The 21,010-nt window shown below is 43.7% G+C and overlaps 1 protein-coding gene across 1 annotated transcript in view; it reads right to left on the bottom strand.

Annotated features, from left to right (window-relative positions):
• LOC124616259 overlaps positions 1–21,010 on the bottom strand; it is a 932,810-nt gene that overhangs the window by 406,249 nt on the left and 505,551 nt on the right. The window contains exon 5 of the mRNA XM_047144563.1: positions 6,190–6,412. Coding sequence (XP_047000519.1) covers positions 6,190–6,412 — 223 coding nt within the window. The remainder of the gene's footprint in view (positions 1–6,189; positions 6,413–21,010) is intronic.

Raw genomic sequence — 21,010 nt, 5'->3', positions numbered from 1 at the left:
ACAAAGAACTGGTGTAGCTAATTTATGAAAAGACACCCCCGACTATTAATTAGGGAGCCCGAGTCGCGCTACCAGTTTTAATAAAGCCGATGTTGATCTATTTTTTGACAATTTGAAGAGTACTTTAGATAAATACAAATTTGAACCTAAGGATATTTGGAATGTCGACGAGACCGGTGTGCAAACAGTTCAGAGACCAAACAAAATCGTTGCTCGGAAAGGAGTACGCCAAGTAGGGAAAGCTACGCCAGCGGAAAGGGGGCTGGCTGTCGCTGTGGTATTGGCTGTCAGCGCCATCGGCAACTCAGTTCCTTCGATGTTCATATTTCCGAGAGCATTCTTCAAGGATCACTTCATCATTAACGGACCACCACGATGTATCACATCTGAATCGTTTTCGAAGTTCATTAAACATTTTCACGGCCACGTAACAACTTTTGCGAAGAAAATGGTATCGTCATGTTGTCGCTTCCCCCACACACTTCCCACCGCCTGCAACCGCTTGACAGGTCAGTTTATGGGCCTTTCAAGAAATTTTACTTCGCTTCAGTCGACGACTGGATGATCAACAATCCAGGGAAAACTGTAACAATCTACGACATTCTTGGCATAGTAAAGATGGCACTACATAGAGCAATAAATCCTACAAATATTATATCTGGATTTCAAGCAACAGGAATTGCGCCATACAACAGAGAAGTGTTTACTGATGATGACCTCTTGTCCAGCGCAGTCACGGATAGAGAGATGACTTCACGAGACAGCACTGTCAAGACTTCTCAGGCTGGGACAAGCAACGCTGATGGTCTACAGTCCAAAGTGAACCGAACTGAGACTACAACTGCAGTTCCATCTACAGGTAAGGATGTTTCTCTAGATGTATTCACTGTGAGCCCTCAAGACATCCGCACCTACCCAAATGTTGGAGAGCGAGAAAATATCAAAAAAGGGAAGAGACCTTTAAAATCCGCTATCCTTACTAGCATACCAGTAAAGGAGAGACTGGAAGAGGAAGCCAAAGAAAAGGAAGCTAAAATGGTATCCAAGTCAGAAAACGCCAAAAAATGACTTTTTAAAACGGTAGAGAGTCAGACTAAGGAGAAGAACAAGGCGAAGAAAAAGAAATGCGTCCCAAAGAATAAAATGAAGGTTGCCTCAGAGTCTCAGCAAGAGAACGACGCCTTGTGTATCATATGTTTGGAGCCATTCTCCGAATCCAAGCCAGGTCAGGACTGGATACAGTGCATTTCTTGCAAAGAGTGGGCCCATATAGAATGTGGTAAGGACTGTAAGATGTACACTTGTATTCACTGTACATCTAACTTTGTAATCAGTGATTCTGAGTAGGTTATGGACACAATCTCATGACCTGTGTGTTTAAAATAAGTTAATAATATGTCTTACGTTACCTTTGTACCATATTCTGCTTAATAAATGTTTTCGATTATCTATTGAGTAATTATTTGCCACCTTAATGTCAATTAGCTTATTATTTAAACATTTGTATCAACTTGCCTCTCGCTAGTATCAACTTGCCCCCATGTGGGGAACATTGATACACTTTGCAGCATTAAACAAATATTCCAATTTTGGGAGATATATGTGGTTAATCAAAGCGTCAATAACATAGAAAAGTGCACAGCTAATTGAAGTATAATATCATAATTTTCCCAATTAAAACAAATAATTTAAAAAATAAAATCTGAAATTCGTCTCCCTTACCTGTCTTATTATTAGGGCATTTCCAACGATGCATAGATGAAATTAACAAAACTGTCTTATTTTTTTTGGGCACATGTGAAACAAGTGGCTTGTCTGTAGTAAATCAATCTTTACGATTCTGATGTGGCAAGAAAATTAATGGAAATATCCTTTTATTTTTCTTCAGATTGCCTACATAAATTAGGTTCCGTTTTTCAGTCCGATTGACGATTCTGCAGCGGCAACAATATTAATGGAATTGTCCTTAAATTTTTCTTCATATTGAATACATAAATTACCTCCAGTTTTTCAGTCCGTAAACAACTTCTACTGAGCTGATATATCTCCAAGTACCTTCAACAGGTTTTGACAGTCAAATTGAATTCTGTGATGGTATCAATAATTTCTTCTTCTCAGACGACAGTCCCATCCCTTCGCTGCCTTTGTCAGTACATATGTGGGCAGCTAGGAGATAATGTGTTCTGGTGTCACATAGTATCATTATTTTGAATTCAAAATTTTGATACCATTTACACTTTAAATCTGAATCGTCCATAAAATCCTAGCAACGTTTCGCCAGTACAGAATTTTTCTTCAAAGCATCAGCAGGCGTGACTGTTTCTTAGAAGTGAATTAAATAGTGCGAAACTGCAACTGTAGGATCGGTTTTCAGTCTACCATCCATTTTTCTGGAGTCATCGAACCGAAGACAGATTAGCAAAATTAACATTCGTTTCAATGGCATAGTACAGGAGAAAAACACACATCAAAAAAAGTTTTTCATCACCCCAGTTCCCAGATCTCCTGAATATAGACGTTGACTGTGGATATTGAATCACAGACACAGTCCCTTTGACCGTTCAGAGGTGTCACTAAACCCGTCCGTCGAACCCTGATTTCCCGAGATAACACAGAGAAAGGGATAACGTCTACACCACAAAAAAACTGCATCTAATCTGAGTGATCGGAGCCAAGCCAGGCGTTTGCACGCGTAAGTTTCTAGGGCTTGGGATGAGTCGATATTGATCTTTAGTTTTTATTTTAATTCTGCCATCTGACTTTCAGTACAATAATCAGTGTTGGCGCGACAAACATGAGCTTCACGTGGCTAATGGATTGATTGAGTCCTGGTCTAGGTAGGCACAGTACAATTTGCACAGTTTTACAGAAATATGTACGCCGTGCTCTTTTGTACTCCAAATACAGAGAAACTGCAGTCGACGCTTGTTGCAAACATAACGGGAATTTGACTCTGTCATCTCACAGTGTGTCATTACGGGCACATTTGCAACCAAACGATGTTGTTTGTGCTTGTGCTACTGATGCTACTGACTGACATCACGCATCACTTTGTGATAGGGGGAGGAGTTTATTTATTATCCATCATTCACCACGCAGAGAGTGTATATATCCGTGATTGTTACACTTCCATTTAGGCCAATGTTATCTCTAATTTCTCTTATTCGATTTTGTGTGATCTCGTGACAAACAGTGCTGCTACCTCTCAGCAAATCGTGATTGTATGGCTGCTGCTTAGAAAAAACATGAGCCTTCTTATCGGTAGCGAACCTTTCAAGAGCTGTCAAACCTCTAAACATGGATGTACAATGGTTACTTGTGCTGTATAATAATTTTAGTACAAAGTACCTGCAGCTGTACCTAATTCTAACTATGACAGTTGTGGAAAGAACAGTTCCCCATATCAGTCAGTAACAATCACAAAACTAACATTAGTTACAGAAAATTCTGTTATTCAATAATGCTTCTTCTGGGTACTGCCACTATTTAGTGATGAAGTGTCCATAACACTACTTAAGTGAAATTTAGATATCGTACAGTGTTTTCTATGTGTCAAGTTCATGTAAGTTGAGCAAAAGACGATCATATGGGCTTCTACATGTCTTCCAGAGTAAATATAACAGCTGGTAGGATTTTTGGATGATGCACTGATGCAAAGTGAATGCACAAACACTTCGTTAATAGACACCTTTAACATACAGAAAACTTCGCTCTATTAAATGCCACTAGGTTACGATACAGCCCGACAAAACACAATGCAAAGAACTTAGCGACAAGGCAAAATGCATCTCTCTGTGACAATCAGTTGACGCTGTCGACTTTCAGGCCCTACAAGTTTAAGTTGAAACCTCCGTGACTTCAAGCCAAGTGCATGCTATGAAAAGAAGGGTAGGAAGGGCAATTTCTGAGTATAAGCAAGTGAAAGATGCCTATACAGGGCGGTCCATTGATCGTGACCGGGCCAAATATCTCACAAAATAAGCGTGAAAAAGAAAAAACTACAAAGAAAGAACCTTGTCTAGCTTGAAGGAGGAAACCAGATGGCGCTGTGGTTGGCCCCATAGATGGCGCTGCCATAGGTCAAACGGATATCAACTGCGTTTTTTTAAATAGGAACCCCCACTTTTTATTACATATTCGTGTAGTACGTAAAGAAATATGAATGTTTTAGTTGGACCACTTTTTTCGCTGTGTGATAGATGGCGCTGTAATAGTCACAAACGTATGGCTCATAATTTTAGACGAACTGTTGGTAACAGGTAGGTTTTTTAAATTAAAATACAGAACGTAGGTACGTTTGAACATTTTATTTCGGTTGTTCCAATGTGATACATGTACCATTGTGAACTTATCATTTCTGAGAACGCATGTTGTTACAGCGTGATTACCTGTAAATACCACATTAATGCAATAAATGCTCAAAATGATGTCCGTCAACCTCAATGCATTTGGCAATACGTGTAACGACATTCCTCTCAATAGCGAGCAGTTCGCCTTCCGTAAATGTTCGCGCACGCAGTGACAATGCGCTGACGCGTGTTTGTTAGGTGTTGTCGGTGGATCACGATAGCAAATATCCTTCAACTTTCCCCACAGAAAGAAATCCGGGGACGTCAGATACGGTGAACTTGCGGGCCATGGTATTGTGCTTCGACGAACAAACCACCTGTCATGAAATATGCTATTCAATAGCGCTTAAATCGCGGGTGAGCTATGTGCCGGACATCCATCATATTGGAAGTACATCGACATTCTGTCATGCAGTGAAACATCTTGTGGGAACATAGGTAGAACATTACATAGGAAATCAGCATACATTGTACTATTTAGATTTCCATCGATAAAATGGGGGCCAATTATCCTTCCTTCCATAATGCCGCACCGTACATTAACTCGCCAAGGTCGCTGATGTTCCACTTGTCGCAGCCATCGTGGATTTTACGTTGCCCAATAGTGCATATTATGCCGGTTTATGTTACCGCTGTTGGTGAATGACGCTTCGTCGCTAAATAGAACGCGTGCAAAAATCTGTCATCGTCCCGTAATTTCTCTTGTGCCTAATAGGAGAACTGTATACGACGTTCAGAGTCGTCACCATGCAATTCCTAGTGCTTAGATATACGGTACGGGTGCAATCGAGTTTGATGTAGCATTCTCAACACCGACGTTTTTGAGATTCCCGATTCTCGCGCAATTTGTCTGCTACTGATGTGCGGATTAGCCGTGACAGCAGCTAAAACACCTACTTGGGCATCATCATTTGTTGCAGGTCGTGTCTGACGTTTCAAATGTGGCTGAACACTTTCTGTTTCCTTAAATAACGTAACTATCCGGCGAACGGTCCGGACACTTGGATGATGTCGTCCAGGATACCGAGCAGTATACATACCACACAACCGTTGGGCATTTTGATCACAATAGTCATACATCAACACGATATCGACCTTTTCCGCAAGTGGTAAACGGTCGATTTTAACACGAGTAATGTATCACGAAGCAAATGCCGTCCGCACTGGCGGAATGTTACGTGATACCACGTGCTTATACGTTTGTGACTATTACAGCGCCATCTATCACAAAGCGATAAAAGTGGTCCAACTAAAACATTCATATTTCTTTACGTACTACACGAATGTGTAAGAAAAATGGGGATTCCTATTTTTTAAAAAATGCAGTTGATATCCGTTTGACCTATGGCTGCGGCATCTAGCGGGCCAACCATGGCGCCATCTGGTTTCCCCCTTGAACCTAGATGAGTTTCGTTCTTTGTAGTTTTTTCGTATGATGCTTATTTCGTGAGAGATTTGGCCTGCTCACGATCAGTGGACCACCCTCTATAGCCATTGCAACAAACAACTGTAGAAAACTACTGGCACACTATGAGTACTGCACAGTTTAAAAGAAATCATCAGTTTGGGTTGCAATTTGACAGATTGACCAATTATTAGGAGGAGTGCCTGAGAATAAGATTACGACCCCGATGCTAGTTACAAAGAAATGAGGTATAAATACATAAAATAAAAAGTGATACTATGCAGCTACTATTTCCAGAAGAAATGATATATCAGTTACCGATCTACAAATATAACAATAACGGAAAAGGTCAGGGTAATCAAAAGTTGATATATGATTGGACAGGGCATGTTATGACATAGCGTAGGCAGAGAGCAGGGTGAGGCGCTCACTCACCAGGGTAGCCGAGTTCGCCCTTGGGGCCGCGGGGACCGGGCAACCCCGCCACGCCGGGGAGTCCCCTGGAGCCGGGCTCGCCGGGGAACCCCCGCTCTCCGCGGTCGCCCTTGGCGCCGGGCTGGCCGTGCAGTCCGGGCGGCCCCTGAGGACCTGGAGACCCCGGCACGCCCGGCGGGCAGTACTCCCGCGTCGACTTGCAGAACCCCTGGATCGCCACCAGCTGCAACACCACAACAAACAAGCGCTGTGAGGACAGATGGTTAAACACGAGACTGGTACTGCTACCCATTTCATAATGATTGACCTCTCGACTTATAACTAACGTTTCGCTTAAAGTGAATGATCTACGTCGATGTATTGTACCTTGCGGGAAAAATTGGAAAGGTTTACATTTATTTTATTTGATAATATTACATTTTAGTTGAAAAGTGGGTGACATACGCGGTGATATTTAAGAGAAAGCGTACTCCTTCGAGAACTTTTCGCTGAGTGTCTAATTTGAGGAGTCATTAAAGCCAGATCGTAATTTCGTTAACAGTTTAAAGATACAACCATTCTTTCTTACAGGTGGGTTTTAGTTGCTTTCTGGTTAGACGCTTTGTCATAATATTTGCGGATGTAGATTCCCACAATCTGCCTAATGATAAATAAATAAAATGTCGTTTGACTAGGGCCTCCCGTCGGGTAGACCGTTATCCAGGTGCAAGACTTTCGTTTTAACGCCACTTCGGCGACTTGCGCGCCGATGGGGATGAAATGATGATGATTAGGAAAACATAACTCTTAGTCTCTGAGCGGAGAAAATCTTCGACCCAGCCGGGAATCGAACCCGGGCCCTTAGGATTGACAGTCTGTCGCGCTGACCATTTCTTTTTAAAATCTCATTTTGTTCGTTTTCGTTCGTTGTATTTGCTCGGGGCGGACGTCGCAAAACACCCGTTTCAGTTCGTAGTTGATCTATTAACTCAGTTTTTTTATTACAGAGGGCAGCTAACCCTCTAACCGAACACGCTGAGGTACCGTGCCGGCCATTCAGCTACTGGGGTAACAAGTATGAACAAAACGAAATGCGTAAATGGAATAGTATTGTTGCCCTTCACAACTGTTACGTTTCCATACGGATAAATTTACATAAATTGCTCATATCTCATGTTTCATTTATTTGCGTTTTCGTTTTTTGCAGCACGTGGTTGCCAATGCTATGCTGCCAAAATCGCTGAGCAACATTTACTTTCCATTGTTCCTTGTTGATTACGTATTGGCTCTGAGCACTATGGGACTCAACCGCTGAGGTCATTAGTCCCCTAGAACTTAGAACTAGTTAAATCTAACTAACCTAAGGACATCACAAACATCCATGCCCGAGGCAGGATTCGAACCTGCGACCGTAGCGGTCTTGCGGTTCCAGACTGCAGCGCCTTTAACCGCACGGCCACTTTCGCCGGCTTGATTACGTATTGTTTGCGGTGGATATCAGGGAGGATCTTGAATTAAAGTCCATGATCATCTAGAAAGAACTGGCCTCCGTTTAAACATCCAGAACGCTGAATACTGCGAAACTATTCCATCTCCTGGAACTGTACAAGTTGATGGAACTTTTGTTACTAGTGTGGACGCATTCCGACATCTATGTTCTTGACTACAGAGTTATGGCAATGTAAATGAGGACGTGACAGCAGGACTAAAAATGGACCTGGATAAGATTCAGAGACGTGGCTGGTATTCTTCATGATACGAAGGTGCCTAACCACCTAACATAAAAGATATGCCGCACATTGGTGAGACCAGTTGCAGTATATAATACCGAGAGCTGGAACACACTTAGACGTGCTCAGCACTCACTAAACGCCATGGTAATGCAGTTACAGAGATCATTAGGCATTTCCCTATTTCCATGCGTAACCGTATCAAGAATACAACGGTCCGACAACTAGCTGGAGTGACTACAGTCAATGAGCAGATGCAAGAATGGAGACTCGGATGGCGTGGACACATCACATGGTCGCCAACTAGTTCACTCATTAGCTCAGTCTATCATCTAACTGTTGCTGGCCAGAGACAACGTGCAAGAACTGGGCACTAAAAACGAAGAGTACGAAGTTGCCATCCTTCACCGATCAAAAGACGCTTATTGCAGCATTACAACAGTGGCAGCGTGCTGCAGTAACAAGTGCGCTCTCTTGGAGCTTTGCATAGACTGGAGTTATTTACGCAGTTGCTTTACGAAAACTTAACTGACAAACACTGGGACTGTTCGTTAGTAATGACAATTGATGTAACCAACAAAAAAAAAAAAAAAAAAATTAAGCTTTCCACCCGTGTGTCTTCCGCCGCAATAGGGAAGCACAGTCTCAGTGTCTGGCTTTTGAAAATGTAGCGGTGAAACGAATAATCAGAAAATAAGGGAAATAGAAAACGTAATATCTTCAAAGGGCGAAAATAAATGTTTCCCCTAATCTACATCTACACCTACATGGTTACTCTGCAATTCACATTTAAGTGCTTGGTAGAGGGTTCATCGAACCATTTTCATACTACTTCTCTACCATTCCACTCTCGAATGCCGCGTGGGAAAAAGGAACACCTAAATCTTTCCGTTCGAGCTCTGATTTCTCTTATTTTCTTATGATGATCAAAAAAATGGTTCAAATGGCTCTGAGCACTATGGGACTTAACATCTATGGTCATCAGTCCCCTAGAACTTAGAACTACTTAAACCTAACTAACCTAAGGACATCACACAACACCCAGCCATCACGAGGCAGAGTTATGATGATCATTTCTCCCTACGTAGATGGGTGTCAACAAAATACACTCCTGGAAATTGAAATAAGAACACCGTGAATTCATTGTCCCAGGAAGGGGAAACTTTATTGACACATTCCTGGGGTCAGATACATCACATGATCACACTGACAGAACCACAGGCACATAGACACAGGCAACAGAGCATGCACAATGTCGGCACTAGTACAGTGTATATCCACCTTTCGCAGCAATGCAGGCTGCTATTCTCCCATGGAGACGATCGTAGAGATGCTGGATGTAGTCCTGTGGAACGGCATGCCATGCCATTTCCACCTGGCGCCTCAGTTGGACCAGCGTTCGTGCTGTACGTGCAGACCGCGTGAGACGACGCTTCATCCAGTCCCAAACATGCTCAATGGGGGACAGATCCGGAGATCTTGCTGGCCAGGGTAGTTGACTTACACCTTCTAGAGCACGTTGGGTGGCACGGGATACATGCGGACGTGCATTGTCCTGTTGGAACAGCAAGTTCCCTTGCCGGTCTAGGAATGGTAGAACGATGGGTTCGATGACGGTTTGGATGTACCGTGCACTATTCAGTGTCCCTTCGACGATCACCAGTGGTGTACGGCCAGTGTAGGTGATCGCTCCCCACACCATGATGCCGGGTGTTGACCCTGTGTGCCTCGGTCGTATGCAGTCCTGATTGTGGCGCTTACCTGCACGGCGCCAAACACGCATACGACCATCATTGGCACCAAGGCAGAAGCGACTCTCATCGCTGAAGACGACACGTCTCCATTCGTCCCTCCATTCACGCCTGTCGCGACACCACTGGAGGCGGGCTGCACGATGTTGGGGCGTGAGCGGAAGACGGCCTAACGGTGTGCGGGACCGTAGCCCAGCTTCATGGAGACGGTTGCGAATGGTCCTCGCCGATACCCCAGGAGCAACAGTGTCCCTAATTTGCTGGGAAGTGGCGGTGCGGTCCCCTACGGCACTGCGTAGGATCCTACGGTCTTGGCGTGCATCCGTGCGTCGCTGCGGTCCGGTCCCAGGTCGACGGGCACGTGCACCTTCCGCCGACCACTGGCGACAACATCGATGTACTGTGGAGACCTCACGCCCCACGTGTTGAGCAGTTCGGCGGTACGTCCACCCGGCCTCCCACATGCCCACTATACGCCCTCGCTCAAAGTCCGTCAACTGCACATACGGTTCACGTCCACGCTGTCGCGGCATGCTACCAGTGTTAAAGACTGCGATGGAGCTCCGTATGCCACGGCAAACTGGCTGACACTGACGGCGGCGGTGCACAAATGCTGCGCAGCTAGCGCCATTCGACGGCCAACACCGCGGTTCCTGGTGTGTCCGCTGTGCCGTGCGTGTGATCATTGCTTGTACAGCCCTCTCGCAGTGTCCGGAGCAAGTATGGTGGGTCTGACACACCGGTGTCAATGTGTTCTTTTTTCCATTTCCAGGAGTGTATTTACGCATTAGGAAGAGAAAGTTGGTGATCGAAATTTCGTAAATAGATCTCGCTGCAAAGAAAACCGCCATTGTTTCAGTGACTGCCATCCCAACTCGCCTATCATATCAGTGACACTCTCACCCTATTGCGCGATAACACTAAACGAGCTGCGCTTCTTTGCAGTTTTTCGATCTCCTCCGTCAATCTTACCTGGTAAGGATCTCATACCGCGCAGCAATATTCCAGCAGAGGACGGACAAGTGTAATGTAGGCTGTCTCTTTAGCGGGCTTGTCGTATCTTCTAAGTGTTCTGCCAACAAAGCGCAGTCTTCGTTTCGCCTTCGTCACAATATTATCAATGTGGTCTTTCCAATTTAAGTTGCTCGCAATTGTAGTTTCTAGGTGTTTAGTCGAATTGACAGCCCTTAGATTTGTGCGATTTATCGTATACCCAAAATTTCTTTTGGTACCCATGTGGATGACCTCGCACTTTTCTTTGTTTAGTGCTCATTGCCACTTTTCGCACCATACAGAAATTCTCTCTAGATCATTTTGTAATTGGAATTGATTGTCTGATGATTTAATAAGACAGTAAATTACAGCATTATCTGCATACTATCTAAGGGGGCTGCTCAGATTATCACCTACATCATTTATATAAATCAGGAACAGCAGAGGGCCCATGACACTACCTTGCGGAATGCCGGATATCACTTCTGCTGTACTCTATGATTTACCGTCTATCACTACGAACTGCGACCTCTCTGAGAGGAAATCATGAATCCAGTCACACAACTGAGACGATACTCCGTATGCACACAATTTGATTAATAGTAGATTTTGAGGAACGGTATCAAAAGCCTTCTGGAAATCTAGGAATATGGAATCGATCTGAGATCCCTTGTCGACAGCACTCATTACTTCATGGGAATAAAGAGCTATCTGCGTTGCAGAAGAGCGATATTTTCTGAATCCGTGTTGGTGATGTATCAATAAGTAATTTTCTTCAAGGTGATTCATAATGTTCGAGTACAGTATATGCTCCAAAATTCTACTGCAAATTGAGGTCAGTGATATGAGTCTGTAATTCAATGGGTTACTCCTATTTCCTTTCTTGGATATTGGTTGAGCTGTGCTACTTTCCAGTCTTTAGGAACAGACTTTTCGTCAAGTGAGCGGTTGTATATGATTGCTAAGAAAGGCGCTATTGAGTCTGCATACTCTGAGAGGAACCTGACTGGTATACCAATTACGGTCTGGCTTCTATGACTCCTCAAAGATGACACGCACCAGAAAAATCCTCGGAAACATATCTGATCTCTTAAACATTATCGCGTATGTCGCTCCCTTTTCAACTAAAATGTAATATTCGTTCCCCAAATGAAATAAGACAGTTCCGAGATTCCGAAAAGGTACAGTACATCGATGTTCGTGATGCGATATAGCCAGAATACCTGCTCAAAGTCAGAGATCAGTCATTATAGAATGGATAACTGATTAGACTATCTGGTCGAGCAGTTCCCTACATGGAGATAAATTCCCCCGTAAATGTAAAATGAAATTTTCACGAAAGACATTTTGCGCCATGTAGTACGTAATACTCCTGGCGCAGTGCGTCGTCCTTTCGACAGTGACGAAACAATGAACTTGTTTTCCGACGGAATGCAATGAGTATGAGGCAGCACTTTCCGTCATGCGTGACAGGCCTACTGGTTGTTGACGAGTCTAATGCATTATACGTTCTATTAAAGCAGTTGCTTCAAGCCAGAAAAAGTTTGTGTGCAAATCGATATTAAGTGTGCTAAAAAGCTATGATTGCGCGTCATTGCCAAGAAAGATAAACTGTTAATTGAAGCAGTGTCCAGACCGTGTTGTTTGCACGTGTGGACTGAATAGTTAACACGCTTGCGGTTTCGTCTTCTGGGAATACAAAATTCCGCAACGTATTTTAAGTTTTGTTGTCCAATCGATGGAAAACACCGTATCCTGTTCGCGCGGTGCAAAATTCCTGCTCCAAGGAAAACACAGCTTTACTCAGCAACTACCACGAGACGTGCCGCCATTGACCCTTGTCTTGATGTCTCGTCGTTCGTTATTTCGCCAGTCCACTTCTGCACACAACGCATTTTGGATTCTTTCGCAATGCAAGCAGCAATATTTTATTATTTCACGTGAAGGACCTCATAATTTTTAATGCTCAGCGTCAGGTGCAACTTCCATAACCATGCAATTCTTTAGGTAAATAATTGTGAGATACGTCTAGATCTTCTGATGACCGCTAGACGGTAAAAATTCTGCGAGGGCTGTTCAGAATGTCTCCTAAAACGTTTAGGTAGATAGAGAACAACAGAAGGCATATGAAGCTTCCTTGCGGAATCTCGGTCATAGCTTCTGTTTCGCTGTACGACTTGCTGTCAGTTACTACGAAATGTGACTCTTGTGATACGAAATTGCACATCTAACACTGTGATTCACAGGAACGCAATTTGATTACAAGCTGCTTGTGAAGAACTGTTCCAAAACCCTTCTGGAAATTAAAGTTATCGAATCACCTTGAGATCTATTGTCGCCAGCACTCATCACTTCGTGCAAATAAAGAGCAAGTTTGGTTCACAAAAACGATATTTTGTGAGTACATGCTGATTAGGTGTCAATAAATCGTGTTCTTCGGAGTATTTGATATTTTTGGAACACAATACCTGTTTCAGAATCGAGTTGGAAATTTATTTCAATTATATGAGGATATAATTCAGCAGGTTACCTGGATTTCCTTTCCTGTGTACTGGTGTGACCTGTGCAATTGTGAAGTCTTTAGATCCGGGTTGTGTGAATCTGAAGATTTCCAGTAGGCGACCATTGCTAGTGAATCCATTCAACCAGTTATTATCCCAACTCTAAGCGCTGCTAGTGCTTTCGTGAGCTTTAATACAAATCTGCATCATATCTCGGAATCCAAAGCCACGTCCGCTCAGTGCGACAGCTCGTAACCGACTCCTGCCATTTTCGCGCGCAAGACGCTTTCCCTAGCCAACGTTTTCTAGATCTACATCTGCGTCCATACTCTGAAAACCACTGTGAAGTGCGTGGCAGAGGTTGTTACCCGTTGTATCGGTTATTATGAATACTTCCCTATCCATTCAGATACTCAGCGCGGAAAGAACGACTATTTAAATGCCTCTGTGCAGACTGTAATTAATCTGAGCCTGTCATCATGACCTCTATGGAAGCGGTATGTAAGGGGTCGTTATACATTTCGCTGGTTCTTGAAGCTTTGAAAATTGGCTTTTTTGGTATTGTTAGCGTCATAGCATCAAGTGTCTGCCAATTCTGTTCTCCAACATTTCTGTAACATCATCTTCATGATGTTCTCGTTAGCCTCAATAACATACATAGCAGCCAGTAGCTGCCTGAAACTTTTAAAGAGTGACACAGTTTGGAGATAACCGCTTCTCCTGAAAGGATTGTAAGCACGACGTTATTTGAAATTCACGTTTAATTCGGGTTTCAAATGGTTCAAATGGCTCTGAGCACTATGGGACTTAACGACTGAGGTCATCAGTCCCCTAGAACTTAGAACTACTTAAACCTAACTAACCTAAGGACATCACACACATCCATGCCCGAGGCAGGATTCGAACCTGCGACCGTAGCGATCACGCGGTTCCAAACTGACGCGCTTAGAACCGCACGGCCACACCGGCCGGCAATTCGGGTTTCCTAGGGGCAGGCGTTTTGCGCCATGTAGTACGTAATATTCCTGGCGCAGTGCGTCGTCCCTTCGACAGTGGGTCAAACGAACCTGTGGCCAATCGTGCTGCATTTCTCTGTACACTTTCACCTTTCCCCGTTAGTCCCATTTTTGTAGGGGTCCCGGGACTCGAGTAGTAATACCGAAATATGTCGAGTGGTTTGCCTACAAGTGAGCCTATGTGGGCCAACGGCCTTGTCGCAGTGGTAACACCGGTTCCCGTCAGATCACCGGAGCGCTGTCGGGCTGGGCTAGCATTTGGATGGGTGACCATCCGGTCTGAGGAGTGCTGTTGGCAAGCGGGGTGCACTCAGCCCTTGTGAGGCAAACTGAGGAGCTACTTGATTGAGAAGTAGCGGCCCCGGTCTCGTAAACTGACATACGGCCAGCAGAGCGGTGTGCTGACCACATGGCCTTCCATATCCGCTTCCAGTGACGCCTGTGGTTTGAGGATGACACGGCGGTCGGTCGGTACCGTTGGGCCTTCATGGTCTGTTCGGGAGGAGTTTAGTATAGAGCCTATGTGGAGTTCCATTTCATGTCTCCACAATGTGTTACACCCAGGTATTTGTATGAATTTTCCGATTCCAATGTGAGTCTTTGATAGCGAGTCACACAATAACTCGCTCTTTCGTTTTGTGAAGTGCAGCATTTTTCATTTCTGAACATTTAAAGTTAGTTGCCAATTTTTGCATCATGTTGAATTCTTATCGAGACAGACAGCTATATTGAGACAGTACTTCATTGTAGATAACTGGATCATCTGTTAAAAGTCTGAGATTACTTTTAATATTCTCTGCAAGGCCATTAACATACAACATGGATAGCAAGAGTAAGAACAGCCCTGGGGTACAGCCGTACTCACTTCTACATCTGTCGATGACTCTCCATCCAGGATAAATAACATGCTATGTCCTAATCAATAAATTCTCAATTCATTTACAAATTTTTTCTCTCACTCCATACGATCGTAGTTTTGATAATCAGCGTAAGTGTGGCACCGAGTCAAATGTTTTCAAAAATAGAGAAATTGGGCATGTATTTGAGTGCCTTGATCCATGGCTTTCAGGACGTCAGGTGAGAAAATTGAGTTGGGTTTCGCATGATCAATGTTTTCGGAATACACGTTGGTCGATATGGAGGAAGTCATTCTGTTGGAGAGAAGTCATTAAGTTTGAGCTCAAACTGTATTCAAAGATTCTATAACAAACTGTTGTTAAGGATACCGCACATTAGTAGATTACTTCTGCTACTCTTCTTGTAGATGGGTGTGACTAGTGCTTTTTTCCAGTTATTGGCAGTGGTTTCTTGTTCGATGGTTCTGAGGTAGATTGCATAAGTGGCAGTCAAATGAAAAAGTGACACATGGAAAACAGTAAGCAAACGGTTTATTGTTACGAAAGTAATCGCCGGAGGTGTTAATACACTTTTCCTACTGTGAGATAAGACGGTCAGTTCCTTCACGGAGATATGTTTGCGGCTGCCTACGGAACAATGACTGTATGCAGGTGTGCACCTTTTCAACCGAAGTAAATCGCCGCCCGCGAATGTTTTTCTTCAGGGCTTCAAGAAATTACATAGGGTGAGATCGGGATTGTAGGTAGTATGTGCAAGGGCTTCCCGGACGTCATCATTCTGTCGCAGGATAATTCCCGCGCAGATTCGAATCCTGCCTCGGGCATGGATGTGTGTGATGTCCTTAGGTTAGTTAGGTTTAAGTAGTTCTACGTTCTAGGGGACTGATGACCTCAGCTGTTAAGTCCCATAGTGATCAGAGCCATTTGACCCAATTCCCGCACACACGTTGCCAAGGTTTTTTCGAGTGCGCTGCAGAAATTTCGCTTGAAACCTGTAAACCTTCTCCATACAGTCGCGATCTCTCCCCACTCGATTTCGATATTTCTGGAGCGCTGAAGAAAGACAATCAAGGCCATCGATGCCCTATACCAGTTCAGTCAAAATATAAGGCTTCATACGTTACGTATTTTGATACTCGAAAACTCACTCATGAGGACGTACAGGGTGTGTGTATTGTGTATTATATATTAAACCGGGGACCAAGAAACGATGGAGAAGCTTCGTCCCGCCTTAGCCCTCAGTAGTTCACAACCCCACAACCGGCCACAGCAGTCCACCCACCCCACCGCAGCTCCACACCGAATCCAAGGTTATCGTGCGGTTCGACATCCAGCGGACCCCTCCGGGAACGTCTCGTACCAGACGATTGTAACCCCAAATGTTAGCGTGGTAGAGTAATTATGGTGCACGCGTACGTGGAGACAGTGTTTGCGCAGCAATTGTCGACATAGTGTAACTGAGGTGGAATAAGGGGAACCAGCCCGCATTCGCCGAGACAGATGGAAAACCGCCTTAAAACACTCCATAGGTTGGCCGGCACACCGAACCTCCACAATATCCGCCGGACGGATTCGTGCTGGGGACCGGCACGCCTTCCCGCTCGGGAAGCAGCGCGTTAGACTGCGCGGGGAGCGTGACGGGCACCTGTAGGGTACTTCCCATAGACATAGAATCATGACATTTGTCAAGAAGCGAGGTTTTACAGTTCACTCACGGTTTCGCAGGCAATTGCAAACACTTTTCCACGAAGGTATTGATGGTCTTGTCTCACATTGGGATAAATATATTAACAATTATGGCGATTACTTTCGAAATAATAAATGGTTTACTTACTGCGCGGGGAGCGTGACGGGCACCTGTAGGGTACTTCCCATAGACATAGAATCATGACATTTGTCAAGAAGCGAGGTTTTACAGTTCACTCACGGTTTCGCAGGCAATTGCAAACACTTTTCCACGAAGGTATTGATGGTCTTGTCTCACATTGGGATAAATATATTAACAATTATGGCGATTACTTTCGAAATAATAAATGGTTTACTTACTGTTTAGGGTTTCCGTGCCCCAGTCTTAATAACGGAACCCTTACAAAGGCACTTTCTTGTCCGTCTGTCTGTTTGATTGTTAAGAACCTTTTCTCTCAGGAATGAGTAGACGTTTTACATTCAAGTGTATGTCACATATGTCTATGGTCCCTTGGCGCTTTAAAACTTTTAAGCTTCTAAATCATTTCAGTCGATGGATACGGCTAGTTATGTATGATATTTTGATACCCAAAAACTTACTTATCAAAACCTATAGTGTACTTGTCATGGACCTATAATCATGAAATTTGACAAAAAGTAAGCTTTCACAGTACAGGTGAAAGGAAATAGCGGAAACAGTTAATTTTTGATTCTGATACACGAAAAAAATATATCTTTTGTCATTTGTTACCCGACATGAAACTCGAAATTAAAATATTATCGAAAGTCTAGGAATCCCTGGGACCAATATCTTGGCAGTATCCATGTCGATACAAGCGACAATCGTGAATATTCTCGATTCCCGGAAAGAACGGAATGTCTACGTACGTAATTAAGTTTCTACGGAACCCTTAGTGCGCGAATCCTATCTGCATCTTCACAGTCGTTTCTATGTCTCATTTTCATTTGATAGCCGCTTATTCCGGTTGGTTCTAGTTAAACTGTCCCTATTTAACACGTTATAACACGGAAACTAATTACCGTACGAGGACCAAACTTGGTAGCATCAACGTCAAGGTTCAAATGGTTCAAATGGCTCTGAGCACTATGGGACTTAACATCTGTGGTCATCAGTCCCCTAGAACTTAGAACTACTTAAACCTAACTAACCTAAGGACATCACACACATCCATGCCCGAGGCAGGATTCGAACCTGCGACCGTAGTAGTCGCGCGGTTCCGGACTGAGCGCCTGAACCGCTAGACCACCGCGGCCGGCTAACGTCAAGGACATGGAGAATAGAAATAATGCAGTATCAGTTCAACTGAAACAGTTTTAATGTGCTGCTACGGTACATCGTACCATTGCGTACCGGAACCATTACTGTTACAAAATGGGCTCATTATAGCGCCCACCACTGTCCAGAAGAGTCTGAAAGCGCAGGATTGCATTCTGCGCAGCAGAACGAAGCATGTCCGTATTTATCTTGGCTGCCTCTCTCAATATGCTGCGCTTCAGATCAACACATGTGTCAATGTGCCCCGGTGAACTTCGTTCTTCGGGTAGCCAAAAACCATAATCACAGGGATTGCAAACAGGTGACCGTGCCGGCCAAGCACTTGAAACCGATTGGCTGATAATTAGATCGTTTCCAAATGTGTTTCAGAGAAGCAGGTGACCTTCACGAGCGATGTGCTGTGGGGCCCCATCTTGCACGAAAACTGTTGAATTCAATGCGTCTCTCTCTTGTAGGGCGGGTATGACATGCTGGCGACGCATATCGCAGTAACGCAGGTCAGTCACACTGCACGTCTTTGGTCCTTGAGCGCCAACCTGTTCAAAAAAGAATGGTGCAGTGATGAAGGTAGCCGTGAAGCCACAACATTGACGCATTCACCATACAAAGGAACTTCATGCACAGTGACTGGAGGTGAAAGTCCCCACATTCGACAGATTTGTGTGTTCGTCTCACACGTCGGAGAAAAATGAGCTTCGTCTGTCCATAGGATGGTCCATGGCCAGCCCTCGTCAACTTCAATCCTTACGAGAAGGTGGAGAGCGAAGTCAACACGTCTTCGTAAGCCCTGTGGTGCAAGCTGCTGGACGATATGGATTTTGTACGGATAACATTACTGTTGGTAATGCCCTGCTCCTTTTGTCCAAGCTCATGTAGACACATCAACAAGTGCACTGCGACTAGTCAGGTGTGAGAGACTATGAATTACGATGACTGATCACGGTACCTCGTGGTCATAGTTAGAACTCAACGGTGGTCTTGCGACGCATGGACATCATGCACCCCATACTCTGGACAGTAATGTACCAAGTTTGTTACTCGTAGTGTAATTAGTTTCCGTGTTATAACAAGCTAGATAGGGAAAGTTTAATTATAACTACCCGGCTGTTAACAGAACGGCTAACTCGGCCGCAAATTTGGCATAGAAGCTGATAAGGACTCCTTCGGACACAGGAGCTGTGTTCAGCTTTAGCGATTTCAGCTATTTCTCAAAACCACTGACACTAATATGTATGTCACTCATTCTTGTAGTCGTGTGAGAATTAAATAGGAGTAAATAGCCTCAGAAGTTACTATGTTACCTAAAACTTAAACAGGAACCAGTGATTCTTACAATGCTTGCTTGCATTAGTCTTGAAATAGCAATCTTTATATCCCTCAGTATATGAGTGGACAGTTATTCAGTTGAAGAGAAACGAAAAAATTACGAGTGTGCGTATATTTGTCACTGTGTTGTACGAGGTGTGACTAAGATACAAAGGGACCATTTCTGGAACGCGTTTATTACAAAAACATACATGTTTAATTACTGTCACACTCAATGCACTCCCCTCCTGTATCCATACAACGCTCTTCACAAGCTTTCCATTGATCGAAACACTGCTAGAAATATTCCTTTGTGAGTTCTTTGATGACACGTGCTCCTTCTCCCTTTACTGGTGTAACGGACTGAAATGTAGCTCCTTTCATGTAGATTCGACTTTGGCGAATAGACGACAGTCAGATGGTGCTAGGTGAGGCAAATGGCGTTGGTGGTCTAACACTGGGATGTGTACTTCTATAGAAAGCTCTTAACATACTACACGGATGAGTTGGTGCGTTGTCTTGTTCTTCCACAATTCTGATCTTTAATTCTTCTTATTTTTTCACGGAGTAGAGTAAGACCCTCAAGGTTGTAAAGTGGACTAACAGCTTGACGTTCAGGAACCCAGTGAAGATGCACAACTCCAGGAATATTGAAAAAAAAAAGAGAAAAAAATCTTCATCGCTTTGAATCTTGATTTGCTCATTCGAGCTTTTCCGATCTCGGTGAAGTTGGGTGGCAGGAATTGGTATTTAGTTTCAGGATTTTAAGTGAAAAACCAAGATTCGATCGCACACAGTTTTATCACGTGTGTAAACTATGCCTTATCCATTCTTTGTCAATTCGTTCAGTTTCAGCAATCGATAAAATACTCGACCGGCGGGCGGATCGAGCAGATTATCTAGTTTCCGATATTTTCACCCGTGTTTGTTGTTGAAGGGCGTTCGGGGCGTGAGTCATTTTCAGCGTCTTCTCGGCCATCTTGCAAACACTTGAACTACTCAAAAACTCGCGAACGTGACATAATGTCTTCGCCATAAATTTCTTATAGTACAAGATAGGTTTCAGCAGCAGATTTCCAAGTTTCATGTGAGACATCACTACAATTCGTTTCCTTTACTTTACATCTATGGTCACAAACTTTTTGTTAACAGGTTACTGGTTTCGGTCTATAATGAACATCATCAGATCTGCAGCAAAAATGGGAAAAACATAAATGCATTCGCAGATTGTCTACAGCTTAAAAACAATACATAGACCATAATGGAAAGTACTACTGACAATATATGCATGTGTGTGCTTTAAGTATGAAGAGGCATACCTGCTTCATAAAAACAAAGTCCTAATGTACTTTGTTTTTTATGAAACAGGTATGGATGTACTTTATTTTTATGAAACAGGTATGCCTCTTCATACATAAAACGCACACATGCATATATTGCCAGTAGTACTTTTCATTATGGTCTATGTGTTGTTTTTAAGCTGTTGACAATATGCAAATGTATTTATGTTTTTCCAATTTTTGTTGCAGATCTGATGATGGTCATTATAGACCGAAACCGGTAATCTGTTAACAAAAAGTTTGTGACCGTAGACACAAAGTAAAGGAAACTTATTGCATATACAGGTCACTGTTTTATTCGCGACACTGTCGCAGCTTCTGTCACGACAATTCGTTGTCCTATTTTTACACATATCATTATTCCAG

Source organism: Schistocerca americana, chromosome 5, assembly GCF_021461395.2.
Source record: "Schistocerca americana isolate TAMUIC-IGC-003095 chromosome 5, iqSchAmer2.1, whole genome shotgun sequence".
Classification (NCBI taxonomy): domain Eukaryota; kingdom Metazoa; phylum Arthropoda; class Insecta; order Orthoptera; family Acrididae; genus Schistocerca; species Schistocerca americana.
Note: the sequence above shows the minus strand (reverse complement) of the source record. Positions and strands in the feature narration are given on the sequence as shown.